Below are 26,701 nucleotides of genomic sequence, written 5' to 3'. Positions count from 1 at the left end.
CGGCTATATTCGAAAAAGTTTTGCTTCTCTAGAGAAGATGAGACGCAAAAAATGAAAGTGTTCGCAACGCATACCGAAAGGGTACCAATGAAGCCGACCATTAATGACTAGTTTGAACACCAGGAGCGGTCTGATCAAATAAGGGATCAGACCGCTCTTAGAAACATGAAACAAAAGCAAACTCTCATAGTTCGGAGCCCAGCTCCAACTATTTCTTCGTAAGTGAGGTGAGGTATTTCGGTTAGGGGGTCGTCTTTTTTTGGTATTGGATCCGCTCTTCTGTTAGCATGAACATGAATTTGATTCTATTTGTCTTCTTTATTCCTAAGGGAACCCCCCACCAGAACCATTCTTAAGACCACCAAGCCCTCTCGAATGAGTTCTACTATAGAAGCTTTCAACGTACACCCAGGGACAAATCTTTCGCTCACTGAGAAGTGAAACCCTGTGACTAGATCGTCCTGAAGACGGATGCGACGGGAAGAAATGGCATTTGTAAGTGTTGCTGGCTTAACATTTAGGTTTCGGCATAACAAAGCTTGCACTGTCTTTTCGCACTTAGGCGCACAGCGTGCAATTGGTAATGATTCTACTACGGTGCCACAAATTCGCAAACTGATCCTAAGTAATCGTTGTTGTTCATTGGATTCCGGAGGTACTACTTCGTTAGGGTTGGGGAATTGCTGCGATTCTTCCTGAATAGCCTGGATTCTACCGTCGAGAGTCACTTTGAAAGTATTACCTAAACTCTTACGACTCAATATGATAAAGCCTATAAAACAAAGAGCTACTATCATTTCTTCATTATAGATTGAAATATTCTTCGAACTTAATGCACAAATAGATGGAATAGCAGCAAATAGCATCTTTCTGGCATGCATATTCGTGGAAGTAAATCTCATTATGAAAGCTTATCTCTATCCTTGCAGAAACTGAACGGGAAGGACTTTTGAATCGGATGCGCTCGCCCAGCGAGAAAGGCCCTGACCCTGCCAACCAAAAAAAGAAAGAAGAGAACGAAAGGAGAAGAGAACTTCTTTGTAATTCTCTAGGAGTCATGTTTAACCTTGAATGCTATTAATAAATTCTACAGCAATAGTCCCGCGGACTCGGAAAGTAATAACGAAAATGGCTAACCCAATAGCGGATTCCGCAGCTGCCACCGTTAGAACCAATAAAGCAAATAATTGACCCATCATATCATCCAAAGAAACGGAAAATACCAAAAAGTTCAAATTCACAGCTAATAACATTAATTCAATTGACATTAACATAATAAGAATATTTCGTCTATTAAGGAGGATTCCCCAAATACCTAAAATAAAGATGATCATAGAAAATGTGAAATATTTGATAGGATCCATTTCGGATAAGATTCACTTGTAGTTCCGCTTCTTGCTATAACAGAAAGACTTGTCGGAAATCTGGTTGGTCCAGAAAGGCATGGGAGTTTTGGGCGTACTTTCTCTCACTCTCCTGAACTTTCTAACTTCATTACATACGAGATTCTCGGCGTTTCGTTAAATGATTCTCAATTATCATTCCGCGTCTACGAAAAGAGAATAAGCAATAAATTTAACTTAGCTGTTAGCTTTTTATTCATTGAGGAATCTGTTAATGGGAATATTTGTTCACTCCCTGGCGGATTTCCCTCTCTTGGTTCTAGTAAGATAATTGCTCTTGGCAGACCTGTGCTTATGGAGGAAGTAAAAGCGAGTCTGTTTGGATTGGTTTTGTGCGGCAACAAATTTGTTTTGAAAAGTCCAAGATATTTTGCTCTCCTAATATTGGTGCTGGTCTTGCCCATCAGATAAGTAATGTTTGTGGTTCTTCTTTGACTAAGTAACTCCCTTGGGGTGCCCCTCATCCATTCTCGAGTCACCAAGTCCACCTACAAGGAGATTATTGAGAAAAGCCAAAAAAGGCTTGCTGCTTGGAAAGCCGAATCTTTATCTTTGGCTGGGAGAGCTACTCTGATTCAATCAGTGACATCTTCCATTCCTATATATACTATGCAGTCAGTAAAGCTACCTATTAGTGTTTGTAAGCGGTTGGAATAGCGTCAGTTTGACGCAACAGAGCTCGGTTCGGTTCAGTCTTTGGTTAACAATGCCAATGCCTTGACCAGATTGAAGCATGGGTTGCGGCATCCAATGAGGCTAATCCAGCAGAGAAGAGAAGAGCGAATTCGACTCACTTTCTTTCATGAATAAAGGGGTCAAGCGTTATGGGAGCACGCGCTTTAAAGCGATCGAGGGGGCGATAGATATGCAAGCGAACCCGATGCCACGGGGCTGGAGCCTTCGCGTTCATTCTCTGCGTTGTACATAACGTTCTAGCGTAGCGTGCTGCTCGCGTACGTAGCGCGCTCGCTCTTCCTTTGCTGCTTTCGTGTGCGGCGGGCTGTGCTGGCTGAGCAGTTTCTCATTCTGCTCCTGTGGTGTGGACAATTCCACCACTACTGATTGACCCGACTGACTAATCTCCCAGGCACAAAGCTAGCCTGATTGGGACTCACAAGATGGCTCATCAAAGGCCTTAATCTGCTAACAATTTTTTTAGAAATCACTTTGTAAACAGTATTACACAAGCTAATAGGTCTGCATGGACATTGGACTGGGAACTTTGGGAACCAAGGCAATAATTGTGTCATTGAGAGTCTCCGGAAGAGAAACAGCTCAAAACCAGCTTGATAATGTCCTCCTTACAACTATTCCAGCAGTTATGGAAGAAAGTAGCAGGGTACCCATCAGGCCCTGGGGCTTTGAGTGGGCCAATAGAGAATAGAGCATCTTTAATTTCTTCTTCAGACACATTCCTACCTCAGATCAACAGGCTCAATGACAGGAAATAATCTAGGTAAATCCACAACCATGGAATCAGAATTAAGCTCAAGAAAAAGGTAAAGTATTCCACAGCTAAGTTATTGATAGCCTCCTTATCATTAACCCAAATTCCATCACTAGTCTTCAACCTTTCAATCTAGTTTCTTCTTCTCCTTAAAAGAGTGGAAATGTGAAAGAACTTTGTATTTCTGTCCCCACCTTGTAACCAAGGACTTCTGTTTCCAAAACAAGTTCTCCTGATCCAGAAAAATTTCATACTCCTTCTGATAATTATGCTCTAGTTGAATTAAGAAAGGAGAATATCTTCTACAAAGAGCCATCCCTTGCATTCTGGCCAAAATCCTCTTCTTTCTATGGACCAAAAACTTATTTATTCTATTCATACAGCTTCCCAGACAAATTACTCAACTTGGACACAATGTCCAAGTCAGAATCATTCCACTCCTCATCAACAACCTGCTTAAAATTATCATGCTTGGTCCACATAGAAAAAAAACCTAAACGGTTTGAGCCTAGGATCAGGAATTTTGTCAGAAACAAGGCTAATAACTAGAGGGCAATGGTCTTTCTTTCAGAACCTTAGCCAAGTAATCACCATCTCTGGCTGACTCTCTTTCAATTGGTGGTGTTGGCAAAACAGCCTTAGAAGAAACCGCTACAAGGTACGAAAGTTACTTGAGGGACTAAGAGGAGCCAACAGACCACAGGCTATTAGGGGAAGCCCAGAGCCCCCAGATAACCGCCGCTCAGCCAGAATAAAGAGGGACCACAAAGTGGCATACATACACGGCCAATCAAGAACAATTGCATCACCCACCCCGGCTCAGATTCAGGCAATACGAAGCTATCTGGATCTTCCATAGCCTCCTCGAGAATCTATATTTGTGAAAATGAAGCAATCTTTGTGAGGTCGGATAGCCTTAATCCATGTTTGGGCTCGGGCCAAAGACATCTCATGAAGAATTAGGGGTTCGGGCCGTGCCGATTCCCTGATTCGAATCATTCTTTCTTTTGATAGCAAGCGCGGTTGGTTCACTCGCAAATCCATGGTAACCTTGTGTGTGCCTCTTCCCAAGGTTGAGCTACTGCGTGCCTCTTGTTGGAAAAATCTCCATTTCATTAAGCTAAACCGAGCCTACTCGCTAAGCGATGGGCCAGTCTCCCCGGTTGGTACATCTTGCCTAGTTTGATCAACGGGAGGAACGAAGTGAAGAAACAAACCCATTAGATTCTTCCATCTCGCTAACTAAATAAACGGCGTCTCGCACTCTTACCTCGCCTTTGGCGCCTTCTACTTTCATTCACGACCCAAGCTTCGATTTCAATCTGAACTAAATCACCCTATCCAAATCAGGATCGGCGACGGACCAATCATCCATTCATGCGCAGCCTTTACTTCGTAACCTCCGGGGCAACATAGATCCAGGGGCCAGAAACACCGTATTTATTGTCAGAACCCGTGTTCACCGCGCTCTGAGACACCCGAAAAAACTTTCTTTTCCGGGGAAAAAAGAGGGCTATAAGTAGGCCGTTTGCTATTGCTATAAGGGCTGCTCGCCTTTATACGGCTTGGCTTCGATATCGCTCCTATGTAGTGGTCGGCCTATAAAGTAGTATTCCTGCCATACTAGAATGCCTATTATCTAGTGCTAGAAGCTTCGCCAGAAGCAAGCAAGACGAGGCCGCTCTGCTTCGTAGACAAGGCTCGTTCCGTACTTTACTTACGAGCTCGTGTAGTACTCGCCCCTATCTCTAAAGGGGCTTATGCACTCCACTCGCTGTTTACTAAACGAACGTTAGAGCGAGCGAGCGAAGCCTTCAATTTAGTGGCTTCCCCCCTTATCCCTCACCCTACTCTTTCATTTACGCTTAAGCTTCCCCGGTTTGGGGGATTAATTGATTGGATACCCGAGAACCATAATCTTTCCTAGGAACAGCTTCTACGACGATAGGCGTAAAGGCATGATTAGTTCCACAAATCTCACTGCACTGACCATAGTAAACTCCCTCTCGCTGTACCGAAATAGAGATCTGATTTAAACGACCAGGTACAGCATCACATTTGACACCTGACGAAGGTACAGCCCAACTATGAGGTACATCAGCAGGTGTTACAATAATACGTATATGAGTTTTGTCCGGTACAACCACTCTATTGTCCACTTCTAATAAACGTGATTGACCCAATTCTAGATCATCTTCTGGAATCGTATAACTGTCAAAAGTGAGTGACTGTTCATCGGAACTGTTATAGTCTGAATACTCGTAAGTCCGATACCATTGATGTCCAATAGCTTTGATAGTAATGGCTGGATCTACTACTACCTCGTCCATTGAGTATAACAGAGCAAATGATGGTATAGCAATGAACATCAGGATGATACTAGGAAATATGGTCCGAAGAATCTCGATAGTAGTTCCATGAACAATCCTTTGCGGGATTGGATTTTTTTTATAGTGGAAATGCCATAAAGCGCGAACCAAGATCCGTGATACGAAAACCAAAATCAGAATGAGGAAGAAAAAGATATCGTGATGTAAGTCCATTATTCCTTGCATCATAGGTGTTGCTGCGTCTTGAAATCCTAATTGCCATGGTTCCGCTGCATCACAAGGAACAATTGTGAGGAATAGCCATTCTAGAACAATCATTTGGGTTGGTTCATTCTTTAACTGCTCCGCCCCCCCCCAAAAAAAGAAGAGGGACTTGTTCTTGCTCTCCCAATTCAGGAAGACGGAAGTCGCCGGTTGGGCTTTTCCAACCAAGAAAAACATGGGACTTTTGGGCATTTTCTTCTCTTACGCTACGCAATTTCTATTTATTATTTTTGAATAGAAATCTAACTTTATATTAGATATTTGGAAGGGATATTTCTATTCGAGATGCTACTTACTTACATATGATGTTTTCTTTCACAAGGCAGCGACTCAAGCGATTTTAATAGCTTTTCCTTTTCTACTTGTAATTCTATTTCTACTTTTAATTCCTTTTCGAGTTGTAATTTTAATAGCTTTTCCTTTTCTAGTTGCTTTTCCTTTTCTAGTTGCTTTTCCTTTTCGAGTTGTAATTCTATTTCTACTTGTAATAGCAAAATCTGTTCCTGGGTCATAAAATTGGGATTTACGTCATTTTGATTCCCTCCAGAAAAGCAAGTTTTTCTTACCTTCCTGTACGAGTAGTGAAGAATTATAGTGAGTTGTGGTTGGTTGTTGACCAACGGAAAGCATGGGAGTCTTTGGGCATAGGAGGTTCTCTCTCTCTCTTACGATATAAATAAGTCCGGGAATGAGCTATCATATGCCTTCTGTTTGAAAGGCTAATTTCCTTTTACTCAATGAAGAAAGCTAAAACTAAAAGAGTAGGACATAGATTGTATTATAAAAGTTTAATGAGAGATGCGAATCATAGCGTATCCAAAGTAGTACTTCTGTTTTGTTTTCAAGGCAATTAAATTCTTACTGTCCGGTAAGGCAAGGAAAGGCTTTTTCCCCTAAGGGCGAACTTAACCGGGCATGGAAGGCAACTCTATCAAGTAAAGCTAGTCGTCAGTCAGGGTTGAGACAGTAAGGTCGTTCAGGCTTGCTTGAGACGGTAAAGTCGGGAAGGCCTCGTTCAAGTTCTATTCTCTATATGAGCTTCGGGTAACCAAATATGAACTGGTACCATGGGTGACGGCGAAAGAGGCACTTGTAACCGATAGCACTGGACTTGCTTACTCGAATTAGTCTTACTAACTATTCTCAAATAGAATGTGCTCTTGGGATAACAATAGGAAAATGAAAGTCTTGCTTGTACTGATCTTATTTCTAGTTAATAGCACCTTTCATGTGAAGACTAAAAAGCAACTAAGATAATAAGAGCTATAGCTAGATGATCATCTTCTATCTCTTGACCGGACTAGTCTCGTCCCATCTGGTTTGGCTGACATAGACAAAGGGTATCCTTCCGGGGTGAACGCGCTTGGTACGGTGAGTTGCTAGCTATGGCCCAATATAAAGCAATATGAATACGTTTTCTTACTGGGAGTCCGAATGAATGGATATTTTCTATTGATTATCCCACTCACTCTCTTTCTTACACTGACTTGTTAGCTATTTTGTTTGCAATTTACACTTTAAACTACTCAGCCAATAGGAAGAATGGAACAAAAAGGGAATCCAACTCGATTACAGGGCACTATAACTCGCGTAAAGGGGGATGAAAATGACTCTACTGAACAAGAAGAGGGCGAAGGATAGGTATTGTCAGTCATCTTTTCAAGTGTAAAAGAGACTTGTTGGCTTTACACCTATAACTTACTTGCCTTATATTACTCTTGCCCGGAGAGTTTATATTGGAAGAAAGCCTATACTTATATTTTTATATTCTACACTACCCAAAAAAATATTATCCATTTTTACGGGAAAGAGCTGAGAGGGAACTGGACGAAACTTACATGCAAGGAGACTTTAATTGGATCGCAAGGGGAAAGATATATAAAAATAGATAACAAAAAAGCTACTTCAACAGGGGAGAGAAAGAGGCTTGTTAAAGCTTGAAAACTGGTCGGATTAGGATAGTAAAGTAGGAGGACCAGTGCTGGCATCAGCCTTTGCCCGACCTGCTCGTTTCGTCCTATGGGCGAGCGTTCTCACTCCTCTTTCTAAAGGTTGGTATAAGATCTTGACTATTGGGATACCAATCATAGATAATACGCACATTTGCCCAAGAACAAGAAGAAAGGGAAATGGAGTAATTCCTCTTAGCCAGAGTGTGATCCTTTTTTGACAAAAGAACTTGTCTTTTAGACGTCAATGGTTTAGGATAGGTTTCCTGCCCCGTGAGGAAAAAACCTCATCAATAGGCAAGGCTATGCTTGGTGTAGCCTACTATACAAGGGCTTGGGGATAGTAGGCTCTGTTCTATCGAGGCAGATTGGATTGTACTGGGAAAGATATCCAACGGACTAGGTTCATGATTGAATATTCTGCTGGCGTCTCTACCTAATGACGAGGTGAACCCTTTGAGGGAGAGGCCTAAATTAGGATAGCCTTCAGGAATGAAAGTAAGTGCCCCTTTTATAAGAGCTGCTTCCGAACCGCTTTCCAAAGCAAAGGTAAACGACTAACTAAGCAAAGCACTAGGTACGGTCAGCCTTAGACAAGACAATCATTCACACCTTACTTTATCTATATTAACTTTTTCTATAGCCAGTCCTATTGAGTAAGGGAAGGGGTCGGTAGGCTCTCTATCTCAATCCGAGGAACTGAACTAGAGCTCAGGAAGAAGCCAGCCCTAAATCCGCTTATGATAACTTCACTTCACGATTGGACGGCTAAGCTAAGCACCAACTTCCGCAAGGACTGCCCTTAAGGATAGGAAGGCATTAGACTCTTCCGATTATGATACCCTTTATTTAATTTTATTAAATTTCGTATAAACATAGTCATATATTTTAACGCATTAACCCGGCAATCTCTGCCACTCTAAGTTATTAAGGAAAAAATCCAATCCTAAATCAATGAATGCCCAACTCGACAAAGAACATCCTGAGCAGTTACGGCAATTCACTCTTGGAGTTATGACAGTGCTTGTTATTTTCTTCCTTTTTCCGAAGCCTGTAAACCAGCTAAGAGACACTTTCATTGGGACCGTACCACTTGTGATTAGGAAATTCCTTCTGGAATCTTTAGTAATAGCCCTCCGGAGAATCTCTTGACTAGTAAATCAAGAAACTCATCACATCAGTGCCTTCTTGTGAGTGCTAGTCAGCTACCATCCTTGATTCTGTTGAGTTCCGGGTCCTTAAAAGAAGAAAGATCTTCTATAACTGATGCTGACTCCTAGAGTGAGAAACATCCAAGAGAGAAGGTGGGAAAGAAAAGTGGGGATGCGGGCTTCTTTCGTTTTCGTTTTTAATAGGTTTAAAAGTACGTTTTTATTAAAGCTTTGATTTGAGTTTGAAAAGCGAGCTGGCGAGGTCAATCCATCAGATCAGGAGGAAAGAGCAGTTGTTATTTCAACTGGGCAAAAAGCTAACGGAAACGCATAATCTCCTGTCCCAAGGTAATCTCTTTTAAAATGCAATAGCAGAAAAAAGCTTATAGCTAGAGTGCCTAAAGTAAAGCTATGAGTTAGAAGTTTAGGAGCTTGGAGTTCTAGTCCTAACCGATAGAGCAGTCTTGTCTACCTTTTTTGGTATGGAATGAAGGTAGGTGTCTATCTAGTCAGAATTTAAAGAACTTTCCTTTGAAATGAAGTCCGGTCAATCACTCTTACTTTCATCCCCGTGTCCTTTCTACCCAACAGAGTAAAAGCTGCGGTAATGGTGACTCTCCTGACCCGAGGTAAGTAGTTCGGCTAAGCCGGAAGAAAGCAATTTTAATATATAGAAGTAAGAGAGGGCGTCATCTCCCTAAAAGAGTATGCTTTTTTAGGACAAAAATCATTGAAGTCGTAGATAACTTTTTGTGGGATTTCTTTGAGGCCTAACGACTGCTAATGTTAGTCTTCCTAGCGAGGATTGCTTACTCAGATCTACGCCTATTATCCCTTCTAGCTTTTGACAGCTGTACAATGAAAATTCTGTATACTCATTGTCGATAGCATCCGAGTCTCATTAATCCGATCGGAAAGGCATAAGTCCCACATCGGATGATGGTCCATCTGCAGCCGCTTCTAGTCCGGTCCGAAAGTGCCACATCTGAGAACAACATATGAATGTGCAGCAGGAATGAAGGAAAGTGATAAGACCGGATTCTGTCCATTTGCAGTTCCTTCTCTGTTCGTATCGTAACTATTGATCATGTCTGCTCTCTATAGCTAATCAAATTTTCCTTCCCCTTTCTTTCTTACTTTATTTTTCTCTCCCACATCTTGTAATTCTGCTTTGCTGATCAATATAAAAAAAGTAGAACTTTACTTCCTCTGCTAACAGGAAGATAGGGACTTAGACCATGACTTGTCCTGATATTACATTCTGGTGACCAAGCATAGCCTAGCTTCCCTAGACCATTTCGGTCTACTCTCTTCTCTGGCAACAGAAGGAATTCTTTTAGGATTCTCGTACTTCCGGCGTAGCGTGCCTTAACTTAAAACGCATTCTCGAAGGCTTATAAAAAGACTGTTTAACAAGAATGGGTGATCCCTAGCTTTCCGCTCAAGGATGCTGGTCCGCTAGCAAAAAATTTCGGGAGAAAAGGCTTTTTCGGCAACAGCCAATTCCATTTCAACATTAACCTCTTTTTCTTAACTTCGTTCTTCGTTCTGAGGATTTTTGCCTTTGCTTCATTTTCCTTCACCTCAGAGCATTCAAGCATTCGTTCCGAGTCGACAATAGGGGGAAGAGGTCTATTCTATTGATTCTCCATCCTGTGTAATGAGAACTCCCCTTCCTCTCCTTAAAGGTAAAGGAAGTTCACGACTGGGAGTTTATGGTAGGTGCGAATCCCGGAAACTTTCATTGAAAGAAGTCAAATCAATTGAATTATTAGTTCATTCAATTTTAGTTGTGACTTAACTTTCAGTAGAATCAGTGGCGAGAGTGGAAGAAATTTAAGCTTTTCTTCAATCGGGAATAGAAGGACGAAGCAGGAACAGACTTGTCCTTTGGTCGAGCTTGCTTCACTTCCTGAGCCCTCACCACTTCCTGCGACAGCTAACAAGGGGCATTTTGGACAACTCGTTCATTTAGCACAACTTCATTCCGCTCGGGCCTCTCTTTGGAGAGTCCCTTCTTTCCAATCTATAAATATAGTGCTGGCTCGCTATTCATATTATTTCTGCTTGACCGGTACCAAGAACTCCATTTTCAATGAATTCTGGGTCTGGGCGCTTAGCAGCCCCTACTTTCACATTTCTTCCTATGAAACTACTTGGTCTACTTCCATTTAGACTGAGATGGCTTCTCTTTCGACGGATTGATCCGGACTTCCCCACTTCAACACTCGCAGGAAAGAAAGAAAAGACCTGAATCCTACTGAAGCTGCTAACAGAGACTGAGCAGATATTGACCTATGAGATTTGTACACTTCGGCTTGGCACCTTCCTTTGGTTCGTGCTCGCACGGGCCGTTTCTCTGCCAATCTCGAATTCGAATCTTTGCTTACCCGTGGGCCTTCCAGGATCACTTTTGGAGCTCGCAACGTTGAGTTTTATTCCCAGTTGATCCTTACTAATCCATATGAAGTTAGGTTAGCTACTTCCCTCAGTGGGGATAAGGAATTTCAGAATATAAAACCCGAATTAAATGGGATTTTTCCTATCTAAAATAGGGCTTTGAACCAGCCTTAGAGACCTTTTTTCTTTAAAGAAAGTCCCGTTTTAATGATTTACAGAAATTTGAGTTTTGTTCAATTCTTCAAATAAAATACTTCCTGCCAGGCTTTCTGTGCTAATCCGCATTGCTTTCAATTTAGGATAAATTTATAATGGAACGAGCCTTAGTTCGGTTCTGGTGCTCAATCTAGTAATAGTACGGGCAGGGCAGGTAAGGGCCAATTAAGAAAGACTTTGTAGGGAAACCCGAGTTCAACTAGAGTAGCGAACCTGGAAAGCTTAGTAGTTAGCCAGGAAAGCTGGAGTAGAACGCAAACTGGATAAGCGAATAAAGTCATTTTTTCACGAATTCTAGGCGGTTGTAGAGGGATTAAGCATTCCTTTGAACGCAATGAGAAGATCTAGGGTAGAAAGTAGCTCCCTAGTAGCTCAAAGAAAGTCTCGTCCCGACCTGGGGTTGGCTTGAGAAGGAGAGTCTCGCCGGTTGTTAACAAAGCGGCATGCAAGGAAGCAAAGATGAACCGGCTTGGGGGGAATAAATAATATGAATTGGAGGGTGGGTCCTTAACACCAAACTACCTTCTCTTCTAATCCTGCTACGAAATATCGATTTTCAGGCGGTAAGGTTTTGAGCCAATCAAGTAAGCGAGTACCTGTATCCGTCCCTGCTGTCGCAGGTGATGAAGTATTGGGAGTAAGAAAGGGTTAGTGAATTAAATTTCCTTCAAACCTGTCAGTGTGAAATCAAGCTTCAGAGTCAAACGGTGAAACGAAATCTCTTTCATACAAATCTTATCTTATGCTTGCCCGAGGGGATAGTAACTTCTTAGAAAAGCAAGGACGGGACTAGTTTTCAAGCGGAATTCGAAGATTAGTCTTTCTCGCCTTTCTGCTACCTCAGAAGAGGAAATTCCATGTTCAAAATCAAGATGAAGCAGTCCAAACCTCCCGTGTATACTTTTTTTCGCTTCTAGCTCCTTCCTTCCGGCGGTCATCACCTCCGGATTGGACACAAACAAGCGCACCTGCTATATATATAAATTCTCCCTAAATGATCATAGGCCGGTCAGTTCAAAGCTCTAAGAGAGATAAAAACCTCCATATCTTACCACTATTTACTCTTTGAGTTGGTAGCCAAAGAGTTATTATAAATAAGAAAGGGAGAAGGATCCACAACGAAGGAAGGGATACTACTAATGCTTGCTTCAATCGGCTTCTTTATCTTGTGGTCGACTGCAATTGAAAGATTCGTTCCTGTTCTAGTCTAGGATTGGGCGTGGGAGAGGTGAATTCGACGAAAGAGACTTTCCGGGCGATCATCTTCTGAGCTCTGATCTACGAACACCCTCACACTGCTATCGATCCGGCGGACAGATGCCAGTTCTGCTGATCCAAGCCTCTTCTTCCGGACCAGAACAACACAGAATGCATCTTTATCTGGGAAGGCATGATTGGGAGCTAGCTCGAAATCCGAAAAATAGAATATCTCCTGGCCTCAGTTAGAAGGTTATCTGCCCCGCCTTGAGTTTCGGCCTTGCGCATTCAAGCGTTGAATAAGGCCTAAGAAGGGCTTTCCCGAGGCTGGGCGTAGATGTGTATCTATTCGGGGTCGAAATCCTCATTATTGATCATCTTGGGAAGGATCGAGTGGAATTTACGGAACCATGGACCATTACCATCGCTCCTGGGGGTCTTGTTACCATCACCGATCCGTTCGGACGGGCATGGCGCACGAAGCCCTCAGAGAAACCATTCCCTTATCCGTCGCGAAATCAATCTGTTGTGTTATCATCCCCGGTGGAATCTCCAATCGTAGGAACCGAGCTCATTCACTGAAAGCGGATGAATTCGCGGGACCAACTAGACAAAGAGGAGGGAGGAGCGTTCTCCCCAACCGAGAGAGGGAGGGAATGGGCGGGAACATCCGAAATGAGTATTAGGTTGGACCAACGCTACACCGGCCAATGAAATTGAATGAATTGAATAAAGGCTCGACCAGCCCTTGCGTAGAGATGCAATTAGGGAGATGCGTCGTGGGTAGACCCTTTGGTATCGAAAAACCTCCTGAGCAATAAGAATATTCTCACTTATATGCCTACCTGGCGGGGGCTGATTAACTTCTTCATCAAAGGCCTCAAACGATTCACCACTGGCTTGGTAATAACCTTGTTAAAGGGTGCAACTAATGGGTCTAAACTGCATCATAGTAAGAGGATTCTTTGGGCACCAAGGTAATTAAGGTACAACCAAGGCCAGTTCTTCAAGTTTTGGAGTTCCATTGCATTAATGAATACGGCTGGAAAGACCTACACCTACTACCCTTTATCAAACCTTCCCGTTTCCCTTTTATGCCGATGTCGTAAACCGATGCCTCGGATTGCCCTATCTAGTAAGGGCTTTCCTCCCGCTACAGAAAATAGATCTCTGCCCGACCGCCAGAAATGATTTTATCTCCGTATGCCCGGAAGAATTTCATATGAACATTGCTTCTACTTCGCGAACTTTAGCCAATGGAGACGGATTCACTCAGTTGCTGATCGGAATCGAATGAATATACACGACGCCTCGCTCTCCCGGACGTCCGATTGGTCGGGGGAGGGAAGTTAGCCTTAGCCTCGTCCGGCCCTGCTTCTACTTACGATCAAAAGCCTTGCCACGAGTGAGAAGCCAGTGGCGAATCTAGGTACAGATGGAAATCTATATGAGCTGACAGCACTCAAAATTGTATTTCCTGCAGCTTCTCCAGATCGATAGCCGGCATCGGAGGAAGGGGTGGGAGAGGTAGCGGTTTGATGCATCGAACTAGTGGGCTCGGCATCTGATAAAGCAACGGCAGCGGTATAGGTAGGGAGCTATTGCAGGGTCAACACCGCCTCATAGTTCATTACCTTTCCAATAAGTCTTGGGCTAAAGCCTTGCGGATCCCCTCCGAAGCAAGCGTGCTGCTCGTGGTCTATTCACCCCTTCCCTCGGAGTCGCTAGCCCCCCCCCCTAACTCCTGACATTTCGTAGTTAGCTGTCCCATTGGCGAAGCGATCGACCCCTTCATAGGATATTCGTGCTACTCCGAACACTTCCCAAGCAGAGTGAAGAGTTATGCATAAGATGATTTCGAAATTTGCACTGATGACACGCGCGTGGGAACAACGAGTTAGAGGAATATCCTGTGCTGGCCATGGCAGCAACGTGAATAGGAGGAATTGAAGAAACCAATAGAGAGGCACCTGCGCAATAGGGATAATCATGATATCTGGTGGAACGGAAGGCCACGATAGCCATCATACATGCTAGAAGGCGGTCGGATACCCATTAAGACACTTCTCGGAAACCGAGGAAATATCCAATTCCGATCCTGGGTAGGATTCACCATCCGCTAGACATACCACATAAGCCAACAGTAGTATGAATGGGACAGGAACCCCTCGACCTCTTTGAGGAAAGGGCCTGACACACGGGGGCACTGGCGGATCCCGCCGACAGGAGTATTGCAAAGGAAGGTATCTTTCGCCTACGAGCTAGGTCTAATTTGTACGAAGAAAGGAGTCAACAATTCGTACAAGGGGTTGATCCGTATCATCTTGACTTGGTTCTGCTTACTCTCTTTTTGAGTCTCGAGATTCGAATTGATGAAGAGAACGTCCAACCTTAGCCTTCAGAACAGCCTTAGCTGCCAAAGCTTTCTCTGAAGCGACACGAATAGGCTCATCAAGAAGAAACGGCGCCGCAGCTGTTCCAAAACTCCTGAGAGGCTGTGAAAATTCCGCATTGTTTCTTGAGAGATGGTTCACTATCAACCGACTAGTCAACTTCCTTCTATTCCCCACCAATGTCGGACTAGGGCCCATCGAAGAAGATCCTGGTATTCTCTTAGAAAAGAAGTTCTGAAAGAACGCTCCATTTGGTCAAAACGACAGACATTTATTTCCATTGATTCTCTCAGCCCAAGGCTTCAACAAGTAGCTTCGCTTCCTCCCCATCTCTGAATAGGGCGGAAGGGATCTCTTCTTGCCGGCCGGGCCCCTTTCTCACAACTTCCAGCGCAAGGCAATGAAATTGTTCCATCACATACTCCTTTAGGTAATCTGAAACATTCACATATGCAGTCAACGCAAGAGCAGCAGCCTTCAATAAAACCTCTTTGCCTGCCGTAGCCTCAGCAATAATCAGGGAATCTAAAGTGACCGGAGCGGCTTTTCTGCTGGATTTCTTTACTTAGAAATAGATAATTCGTATTCTAAAATACATTCTCTCACCAACATCTATGCTATGCCCAAAGCGCCAAAAAGGGCTGATTCTCGCCATCTAGGAATCCAGGATTCCCGGTCTGGGATCGATCCCTTCTTTATAGTCTAGTAGCCCTTCTGAAACAAGATTCAATAGCTTCTCCTTCTGTTGACTTCACTCCTTTTGAGCTAACAGCAGCAGATGACATAGCAATAGCAGCTCCCATTTCTATTCTATATACGCGAATATCTGTTTGTGATGAAACCGACTCTCACTTCTCACCCGAGGGTTGCCCCAGACAGACTCTTTTCTTCCTCGGCGAATGCCTCTTTCTATCGACGAAACTAAGGATGTAACGCCGGGAGCTGGATCATACGTGTAGCGTCCGGTAAGGCATTCTTTTCATAGCAAGAAAAATATGTTACTACGGCTTTCCCCCATTGGACCAGTTTTCGTATAAAAAGTCAAGAAATTCCTGACTAGCGAGAATAAAGATCTTAAGAAAGAAGAATAGTCTCCGCGCTCGCCTCACTTACGACGAGCGAGTTCTTTGTGACCAGGCATATCACCTAGGATAATAGCTACAACACAAGAGCAAGAAGCTAGGAAGTTTACTCGCGTGACTTAAAAGGAAAGGTAGTCTACTCGTTCAACCGAAAGAAGCTAAGCTGGCAGCTGCATTCACTCTCCTTCCCCACCGAGCTCCTTACCCGCAGAAAGAAGGAGCAAGCAAAGCAACAAACAAGAAGAAGCGGCAAGCGCCGAGCAAGAAACAACAGGCAGGAAGGAAGAAAGAAGAGGCATTGAGCTAACAGCATTTTCGGCTGCCCGCCTCTCTCTTGAGGAATGCGGGAGAAGACCTCTAATCCTCTCCAATTTGAGCTACCGCCGGAAGTGATCACCTGATTTGAGCCTTCATCGGAAGACCCCAATACCTGTAGAAAAAGGGAAGTCGAAGTGACCCAAACCCCGGGCCCTATCGGACATAGACTTTGATTCAAAGGCAAGGAATCCATACAGAAAGATATCGCAGGGGTCTTTGCTGCCGAATCCCTTCATAAGAAAGATCAAACTTAAGATTCTTAGGGCAATGCGCAGCCTCTGAGTCCGTTACACTTACGAGGAATGAACAAGCAGAAGCTGCTAACAGCGATTGGTTGGCGGCTTCGTCCGTCTCTCTTGGGGATGCGGCAGTTTACTTACTTACTCGCTTTTTTATAGATGATAGAGCAAGGAATTCCAAACCTGCTTAACTAAAAGGAAAAGCCATTCAATCAAATAGAGGAAAAAGACAATCATAAAAGCTAGCCGCTGGCGGTTGAGTATGAAGACGCTTCGAATGAGCCCCAACTCTCGCATTCCGACTTCTTGAGATATAAATTCCCGAGCTATTGTTTTTCTTCCTTCTTTGGAGCGAGCTCCTGCATACTTTGGGCTACTGAGGAAATTCAACCCTTTTTTCTTTATTTGAGTCTTTTCGCACATTGTCGGCTAATCAACAAATGTGTGCGAAGGGCAAAAGACTTTGTGATTCACGCCAACAATACTCATTTTGTGGCATCAACCCTGTGAAATGGTGGGCCAAGCCTAGCCCTCCTGTTTGGCATTGGTTGGTCAAGATGCACCCGAGGCTTAGATTAAGACAAAGAAGCCGCCGAACGCTGCCTCTGAGGAGATGTATGAATACTCATTCTCTTACCAATGTCTCTACTTCTCAAATAAATTGGAGAGGCCTCGAACGCCAAATCAAGTCTTTGCGATTCACGGCGCTTCGCCAATAGTAATCCACTTTTCGCGATTTTCGACAACAATGAAAGACTCTTTATAATAAGCTGACATTTTGCTTCTCCCGTCCCTATTCCAATGCTTTATGAAAAAGAGATGTTAGGTAGTTTACTTGCTCGACCATAGGGAGTTTACTTTCTTATTATTATGTTAGAGTGTTAGAATGTCTTCCCCAATGTACAATCCGGGCATCCAATAACACTAAGTACCTCGAGTAAAAAAAGACTTTCGCTAGGACCAGAAGTAGCTAAACCATAGGATTAAGTCACTGAAGCCGAGCTTTCTTTTTCATGAGTGGTTTAAGTTTAATGTAAGTATGTTGTTATAGCCGTTTCAAAGCTATACTAATAATAGCCAGCCAACAGGGGCATCTTCCGTGGGGTTGCCGGAATGTTGGAAACTCTTTTTCAATTATATGTTCTGCAGAGTGAGTAAAGCCCTCAAGCGGTAATCGAAATTAGCTGTTTTTATTGAAACAACGCGAGCATATCCGGGTACATTGGGGAGGCCGAGTAACCATGAGTGCAGATAGACCCGGGGTCCGCCATAAATAGAAGGCCTCTTCGTGCTCTAGCTCACCTGGGAATCCCTACCAGTAAATTAAGTCACACTAAGATGACCATCCAAGGATACAATGCGGACTCCAAAAGAGCGATTGGTAAGATTCGCCTTAAGTGTCAGTTGGCAGACTTGAAGTCTGAAATCACGTGTTATGTGATTGATAACGACACGTCCTACAATCTACTGCTGGGAAGGCCTTGGATTCAGGGGAACTTTGTTGTTCCGTCCACCCTCCATCAATGCTTCAAATATGTCGACGAGGACAAAAAGTACAAACAGTCTTCGCAGATCGGAAGCCTGGGTCGAAGCTTACTGTGCGGATTCCAAGCTTTATGACCCGGCCTCGGGTGACGACTCTAGTTCAGAAGAAGAGGTGATCTCGGCACCAGGTCGCGATAAAGGGCCCGAGAAGCCCAAGGCCGAAGAAAAGCCCAAGGGGCTAGAAATTGATTAAACAACTCCACAGCCTTCGACCACTCACCGCAAGGGCAAGAGAGGCAAAGGTACTAGGGCTCATGCCCGAAACAAAGTTTATCTTACCAAAGGGGCGCCATTACGACGATGTTGAATGTCAGGCACAGCTCCAAATACAGCTATTACCCTCGCATCAATCCCAGGAGCGAAGTGGCTTGAATCGATAGAGAAGAGGGCTCGAAGGTTTTGTTATGAGTTTTGTTGCTTTTGGTTTTCATTTTCTAAGCTTGAAGGTTTTGAACTCCCTTTCTGTTCACCATATTCATCTAGGCAATCTGATTCCGCGATCAAGGTTCAGAAGGACCATCCGATGCAACTAACTTGAAGGCTATTGAACCTAAATAAAAGAGTGGGTAGGGACAGCCAATGAAGCAACAGACACCCAGCGGAACCTTTCTTCACTTCTTCGCTGCGCTCAGAACCTCACCCTCGCGATGAACCCCTATTGACGAAGCTCGATTACCCTATTGATAAAGTGCATTTTTAGCTATGCAACTGGTAAAAATACATCATCTGAAAGAGATAGAAAGAACAGATGCAAGCAAAAGCATAATACAGAGGGAGAAACACAATAGGATAACGAAGGCACCCACCAAAGGCGGTGTGACGTGTTGAGGCGGATTGGAGCGCTTTCTCTCGAGCCTGTTTGGCCGCTGAGCAAGTCAAGGAAGTGGGCGATATGTAGAGGTTAGAGCTTTTGGGCTCGAGCTGCTATGCTTTAGCCTATCAACAAGGCAAAGCTGACTAATCGACTCGATCTTTATCGTAATCGTATAAAGGCCTCGCGTCAGATATTGGTTGCGTTGATCGGCGGCTTGCAACATCACATCTGGAACGACCGATCTATGAATCTATAGCTTTCCGCGTAGAAAGACGTCAAGAAAGCTTGAATAAGAATAGTTGATTCAATAGCTGCGGTTAGGCCTTTAGACTCTTCCTACTGTCAAGCTACTACAGGCACCCTCTCATAGCCATCTCTTTAGCATCCTAGCCCAAAGCATCATGGGTGAAAGCGCAATCACAACTGTCTAATCTCGTGGTTCGCAGTACTTGCTTTATGCCTTTCCTTCTTACTTTCCTGAGCGAGGAAGGGAATCGCTACTTCGGATGCAAGGTTACCAGATTCATCTTCGGATTCTTCAAAGGATGTGGCCGATGTAGCATATGAAAGAGAAGAAGCTCTTGGTCTCAGCTGAGTGAAACTGTCCCTACCCCGCAAATTCCGAATGAAGTTTCCCAAGAGGTTGAATAGGGACGTACTTACGTACCTTTTTCCAGTAGCTCTAAATAAAAGAGTCCTCCTATGAGAAGCTTAGTAGAAATAAAAAAATCGGTTAAGGTCAAAGGGGGGAAGAAAAAATATCTATTTCAGGCTTCTGCTTCCGTGCCTAAACGTTAAGGGTGCTTGTTGCCGCTAGTAATTTAGCGTCTTTCCCTACGCTAAGCTAGAGCTATTAGAGTATAGTTTGAAACTGATCTGGGTAATTAGAATTATAGGCTTCTTCTTCTATTCCCAGCTCGGTCTTTGAGTAAGAATGAAACTTGTTGAAGTTACGTGGGAACAGACTCTTTCATGCTAATGAGTCAAAGGCAAAACAACTCTACTCTTTATCCTCTCCGAGGGCTAGGGGTCCCAAACATCCAGTTGACAGCGAGGTTTCTACCTTGATTATCCGCACTTCCCAGGTTGAGCTGCAGGGCCAGGCTCCAATAAAGGGCTTACACCTCAGCCTATTGGCGGCCCGCCCAATGTTAGCATTCATTTAACGCCATTGCTGTTACCATTCCACTCCTGTTTAGGTTGAATACCGTACCAATCCATTCAGGTTACGGAAAAAGAAGACTTCCACCTATTACCAAGAAAGAGAATCATGCCTTTTTGATGACATGACAAGAAATCCTTAAATGAAAGCTAAATCGTGGATCCAAAAATCCGTTATCTCCTCGTGCATTAACCGCTTCTGGGCGAAAATCCAATCTTTTAAGTGATAAAGTCGTTAAAAATACAATTATGCCGCCGAATACAATCACTTTGAAGAAGTCGCAAGTGCGGGTTCAGGAAGTACGAAACACTCAATGGAGAATAGGGTCGCTATGCCGAAGAAAAGAGAGAGGTTGCACCAAGAAATGGAGAAGATAAGGTCATACCAAGGTAAATTCTTTCTATAAGCCCTTAGCGCAAGCACTAAGCAAGTAAACTACCTTTAAATCAATGATTTTATCACGCTTTGAAAGGAATGTATCCAGCCTAAACGCAAAGACGGGCCTATAGGCAGAAGCTGTTAACCTAGTAGAAAGCGTGAGGAGGAAGACTTCGATTCGGCCCACTGAACTTGACTTCTTTTCTTTCTTTTCTGGTTTATTTGGATGGCAAGAAAGAATCTTGTCTTCAATAGAACACCAAACTATCGGCCATTTTTGCCTCAGCTTGCAAACTCCTTTGATTGGGCAAGTCAAGTTGTTTGTTCAAGCTTCGGCTAAGGAATAAAAACCTCAATATAACCTACACTGGTATAGGCACGTTTTTGTGGCCTTCCCGCCTGGTGGAATCATACCACTACCGTTTCCTATCTGGTTAGGTTTTCCAGATGGGTTAGTAGTTAATTGCTATCACCTTGGTATGGTGCGGTATTTTCTTTTGGAGTCGTGTCGTCCAGATGACAAGTATTTGTTGTCTGTGCGGGATGATTTGGAGCGTAAGCTCACTGAAGAAGGGGACTTCTACGTGGAGAGAGTCATGCTCAGATATTGGGTGGAATCTCTCGTACGATATGTCCGGTGGTATGAGGAAGCCTGTTGTGATTTCACTTTACCTTTGGAACAACTATTAGATCCACCTGCGGTTTGTCTACGTCCTGATCGGAAAGACCTTTTAAGTAAGTTTCACAAATATGGTCTGATGCTCAGATGTTATGACTTAATCCGTCAGCGTCGCTGTCCGCTACCTTTAATGGGCAGCGCTGTACGATTGAATGTTGAAGTTGTGCAATCTCGTCTTTGGTTAAGGGCCAACTTTTGGTTGGAGTTGGTTTAACGGACCGAAGAGTGCCACTACGATAAGTTTTATTATGTAAATACCGAAAAAACTTGTCGTGGGAGCAGCCAAAAAAGAAGAGACATGAATTCATTGAACAACAAAGAAAGAAATATTGATTGTAAGTAATTAGAATTAGGTCGTACCTTATTCTATTCTCCCTATCTTTAGTCAGGAATAGGGATTGATAAAAGGAAAGCCCTTTTTTCTTCGAGATAAGGTTAGTGTTCCGTGTGTATACGATGGCTTTTCCGTAAAAGAGAACTGCAAGACTCGGTTTAATAGTGGAAGGGCCTTAACCTTAACAACTGCAAGAATGAGAGGGCCGCTCAGGAAGGGATCGCGGCTGCTCGCTGAAACCCAGCAAGAAAAGGAAAAAGAAAGACAAAACAATATAGGCACTACTTCTAAGATAGAATAACAATAACAAGAATTGCTTAAGTAACTCAGCGCTTCAAATCCGATAACGCCCTTCTTCCACTCCAAGCTTTCTTCGAGTCTCGGCTCTCCCTCTTGACTTTACTTTCTTTCTCACTGGAGGAGAGAGGGATTCTGAAAGACTGAACCTAGCTTGATTACTTGACCTAGCTTGCAACACTAGAACAGGTCCTTCAACGGCGAAACCGGATATCCTAGAAAATTTAATATATAATATGAATAAAGAACTCAATCAGGAACAGCCAGGTTGAAATATCATACGTGATGACTGAACACTGACGGTGTGAGTCATCCTAGACGCTTAGCTCCTCGTCTCTAGCTCCGACTGCAGCTCTGATTGCAGCTTTCGGGACTTTTGTATATATATATTTTCTGGGAAGAAACCCCAAATAGAATATCCCATTCAGTTATGGCGAAACACGCCTCGAATTTCAAAACGCCGAAGAAGTTTCGCGTAAAACAAGACTTCAGTTCCGCATTATTCACCCCAAAAACTGTGACCAAAGCAGACAGAGAAGAATTAAAAAAAAATAAAAATGAGACGGCAACTCGCGATCTATCAATATGGATCAGAATTGCATCCCGAGCAACCCACATATTTTGATCCTGACGATTGGATTCAAATTTCCTTCTCTGAATCTTCTCCCTCAGAGAGGAGTTGTTCACAGAGCTGCCCACATGGTTCCGAGGGTTCTTCTTCGGATGCTTCTTCTCGAGACTTTCAGAGTGAAACCTTTAATAATATTTCGAGTTTCTTTCAAGATAAGATGAAGGAAATAGGGGCGGGCTTGCCATCAAACTGGTCTCCCGAAGAGTTTACTCGGATGGTGATTGGGGAAGAGGAGGAATAACTTGACTTTCTTGTGAATCTTTATCAGCAAAAGTGGGTTGGTTATTCTATTTGCATTCTCTGATAGAAAGCATCCCCGAGCACTTACTATTCACAACGACGCATTCTCAGATAACATGTTATCTCCCCACGAATTCGTCTATTTCATAACCTCTCCCGACACTTTGTATTCTCTGGCATACTCGATTCATCCGTCTGAACTTGAGGCCTAAATCTTCTTCATCACTCTCACTCTCCGATGCGCTCTCACTAGACTTTTGATTTAATGTCTACGCCGCCTCGATTCACTCAGATTTAATGGTTTGGTAACCTGCAACATCTTTGGTTCGGCTAGCTTTCATTTTTTTGATCGAAGTCGGTTGTCTTATTAATCGATTGGAACTCGTAGCTCCAACTATGTATTCCCACTGCCCTGACATGGACAACTTCGCTTTTACCTAGGTTTATTCACGAAGCATAGGGCATACTTTCTATATAATTTATGCTTTCGTCCAGCCGGAATCTTAACTGGACGTCTATTGAAAAGGACGGTAAATTGAGAAAAAAAGCATTTCATTAAAAAAAAGAGTGGATTCTTGAGGTTACATTCCGCTATAGTAGCTTGACCAACGTGAAAGTGGAACAAGTGCATGCCCCATACACGAAATTGAATATTAGAGTATAAATCTCATATCGGTATGAGGCTTCCAGTCGAATATCTGACTCCGCCTATCACTTTATTCTGCTTCCATCATCTCTTTCAAGAAGCCAACTCAATCAAGAAGCCAACTCAATAGCTTCTTTTAGAACCGCTATGCCCTCTGCTGCAACTGAGCTAGTTATTGGGAACAGATGGGGACTACAAGCGAAGCTTCGCTTGCTTATACCACGTAATTCAACCTCAACAGGAAGGCAAATGGTAAGATCCGGGTAAGAGGTTTCGCAGATCTGCTTATTACTGTACCAAACAACAAGACGAAAGCGTCAAAGGCGAAGCCATGGCGTCACACAATTATCATACAAAATTCTCATTAAGCCACTGTGAGAGAAGGTTGCTGATCGACGATAATAGGTAGCTTGCAACTATAACATAAAGTGGACGAGCTGACTCAGTGGAGCCTAAAAATAGCACAAGGTAGTACTAGAAATGATATACAGATGAGATCAAAGGATGGATACACGCACGGAGGGAACCAGAACCGGGATAAGCCGCCCTTATTGGGCGCGGTAGAAGCTTACTCTGTAGTTGGTCTGAAGGAGGTGTTCCACTTCTCACCATCGATTATGATTCGTATTGCCGAAAGTGGGTAAATATGAGCCTAGGTTATGAAATAAAAGCTATTAAGTAAAGGTTACGCAGCGGTTATGTTCAAGCGGGAGTTCCGTGGATGTGGAGGAGGGGGCCGAGCTGAACATGGAAAAACAAGGCCAATCGGTCATGGTATCTTCTGTAGCCCCAATTCAATCAGTATGTCTGTCCATTCTATGGAGTAAAGAAGCAAAACAAGAAAGTGTCGTTTCGCACGTAGGTAAACTAGAATTGTGTCGGACCGGACACCCTTTTCTGACCTAAAATGCCCATGATAAATTTTACGCGTAGGTAGAATAGAATTGTTGCAGAATGCGACACGGCCGTAGGGAAGGCATTGATAGAAATTGGCCCTAGGCACCGACGAAGGAGGTGGTGAGTAAGGCGACGCACCGACGGCTACAAAGGAGAGTTGCGAACGAAGTGAGTAATGTAGGTTACGAAGGCGCCGACGAAGGAGGAGTGAAGGTGGATGACATGTTTGCACTCGCAACGATGTCCTGGGCATATTTTCCTTGATTCACAAAGGTGCTACCTTCTTTCTTATAATATAAGAAATCCGCAACCCTAAGTGGGGGCACCCCTGTCTTTCATCTCAAAGACTTCACCCAAGTCACTGATAACAGATTGTGGAATCTTCTCATCAGAACCAGTAATTATAATGTCATCAACATACAGTAATAGAACCCCTATAGCTTCATGTGAGTGTTTAAGCTAAGATGGTAAACCTTGAATCCTAAAGTTCAAGCCTGTGAACTTCTCCACGCCCTTGGGTCCTGTTTAAGTCCATATAGATAAGGACTTTTGAAGCTTACAAACAAAATTAGGATGTTCACTATCCTCAAAAACCTGAGGCTGCCTCATGTAGACTTCTTCTTTTCATTCTCCACGGTTTTTAACATCTAACTGTCTAAGCTTCCAACCATTTGTAGCAGCTAAAGCCAAGATAAGCCTCGCAGTTGTGTGCCTAACAACTGGTCTCCTCATAGTCCAGACCTAACTCTTGACTGTATCCTTGTGCAACTTTCTCGACCTTAGAGTACCTCATCTCTGTGTCCAATAAGGTCTTACTGGTGAAGTAGACCGGCTTCTCCTGTCCCCCATCCCAGCGGAATAGGACAGAGCTAATTGAGGACTCTGTTGCTGCTAGGTACAGACCTAGGACCTCGTGGGGGACCGGCGTGGATATGATAGGAGGCTTACCGGGATCTTTTTTGAGGGGTTGAAAGGCTTCTTCGCAGTCAGACGTCCACTCAAATGTGGTATTCTTCTTCAGGAGCTGAAAAAGAGGTCGACACTTGTCTGATGATCTGGATATGAACCTGTTGAGGGCTGCGACTCGTCCATTATGCTTGCCCGAGGATCCTCTTCGGTTGGCATGCTATCTCAAGAGAACGAGGAGAGTAGGACTGAAAAAGGAGTTTGTTACTCGGAAATTGGGGAATAATCTCCTTGAGAGAGGGTATCAGATGTTTTGCCATGATGGTGATGACGAAAGTCTGTTAGTTTGGGCCTAGGCCTTTCAGAAATCAGTATACCTTGTGCGTCTCGGGCACAGGACATCCTATCGCACACAAGACTAACATATTATCTTAAAGTGTCTAGCACGCGCACCTGACTACACGGAATTTAATTTTGAACTCCTTATCTCGAAGCCGTGGGCGTTCCACCTGTTTGCATTCGTTGATGCCTGCGTCTTCGACCTTTCTTTGCAAAAAGGGAAGGGAGCCTTTCTGTAACGGCGACAGAGGGTGTTGCCGGAAGTTGTTTTGAAAAACAACATAAATACAACTTCTTCTACGATATTTCGGGCGAGCATAAGCCATTGGGTCAGTCGGTCACTGCGGCTTATGCTCGCCCACATTTTCTTAAATTTTTTACTGTAACTATCTTCTCCTTATCCTTAATTTATAAATAAGGATCTGAGCCATGAGCGGTCTATTGATCAAGAGTCCCGCTTAGTCCGTCACCTCGTCTTCACTGAACACCTACCCACTCGCCTCCGAGACTTTCTTACCTCTCCGAGAATGGAGGTACTCGATCGTTTTGGGAACGTGAGGGGGGAGGACACTTTAGGAGAAGTGACCCGATGCACGTGGGGGAACGGCTCTATCTACCTGAAGCTAAGCATAGAGCTTGCTGGCAGCACTTTGACTTCGACAAAAATTAAGTTTAGTACAGGCTAGGTAGAGGAGTTGTTGACCCCGACACTCTTACTCTTCAGTTATGTGTTCTCTGTTGGTTGGCTTGCCGCTCTAGCTGAGTGCCTTTGATTATCATTGGCCGATAGGGATAGTCCCTTCCCTTTCTTCACGTCACCGCACTGAATTCTATGCACTTCACTTACGTTCTTTACTCTAGTCCTGTCATTCTTCTGAGAGCAAGGGTCCAACATATCCGGAAAATAAGGAGGATTCCTCGCCCGCGCTTCGCGCGATACCATAAACATTTTTATATTTGTTTTTCTTCTCTTAACATCAGTTTAACTCATCTTTCATCCACTCCCCGATCGGCAGCGTGCGGGGCGGGTCGGCGTCCGGGAGCTCCGCCCAACCAACCCAACCCTATTACAGGACCACTAAACTCCTGTTCTAGCTCTTTTTTTAGGCCCTTCAGGCGACAATGGAACATGGCTAACCCATGCATCCACGTTCAGGAATAGCAGTTCATTCGATCAATGACGAGCAGAGGAAGCATTATGTCTTCCAAACCTTTTCTGATCCCGGATCACTGTGATGAACGAACATCGGTGCGGGCTCAAGTAGTTTAGTAAACGGGTGTCAGTATGAAAGATGGATCAAATCCTCGCGGTGAGGAGGCAGCTTAGTCTCCGTAGTTAATCTCTCTCTTTGGGCGCAGAACTGTAAATCTGTCTTTCTCTGCCTAGACCCAAACCAGCCGGCAACTGGAGAGAGGCAGAATGAATCAACACCCCCCGGATCTA

The 26,701-nt window shown here is 43.8% G+C and overlaps 3 protein-coding genes across 3 annotated transcripts; all 3 read right to left on the bottom strand.

Annotated features, from left to right (window-relative positions):
* Positions 1 to 305: 305 nt before the first annotated feature.
* On the bottom strand, positions 306 to 902 carry atp4 (ATP synthase F0 subunit 4). The gene has a single exon. The coding sequence runs from the start codon at positions 900 to 902 to the stop codon at positions 306 to 308; it is 597 nt and encodes a 198-aa protein (YP_006666141.1).
* Positions 903 to 1,061: 159 nt separating this feature from the next.
* Positions 1,062 to 1,364, bottom strand: nad4L (NADH dehydrogenase subunit 4L). Its single transcript has one exon. The coding sequence runs from the start codon at positions 1,362 to 1,364 to the stop codon at positions 1,062 to 1,064; it is 303 nt and encodes a 100-aa protein (YP_006666140.1).
* A 3,351-nt stretch (positions 1,365 to 4,715) lies between these two features.
* cox2 (cytochrome c oxidase subunit II) lies at positions 4,716 to 5,636 on the bottom strand. The gene has a single exon. It carries the CDS (start codon positions 5,634 to 5,636, stop codon positions 4,716 to 4,718), a length of 921 nt encoding a protein of 306 aa, YP_006666139.1.
* Between the last annotated feature and the right edge of the window lie 21,065 nt (positions 5,637 to 26,701).

Source organism: the organism of the source record quoted next, mitochondrion (assembly GCF_042453785.1).
Source record: "Malus x domestica mitochondrion, complete genome".
NCBI classification, from domain to species: Eukaryota; Viridiplantae; Streptophyta; class Magnoliopsida; order Rosales; family Rosaceae; genus Malus; species Malus domestica.
Note: the sequence above shows the minus strand (reverse complement) of the source record. Positions and strands in the feature narration are given on the sequence as shown.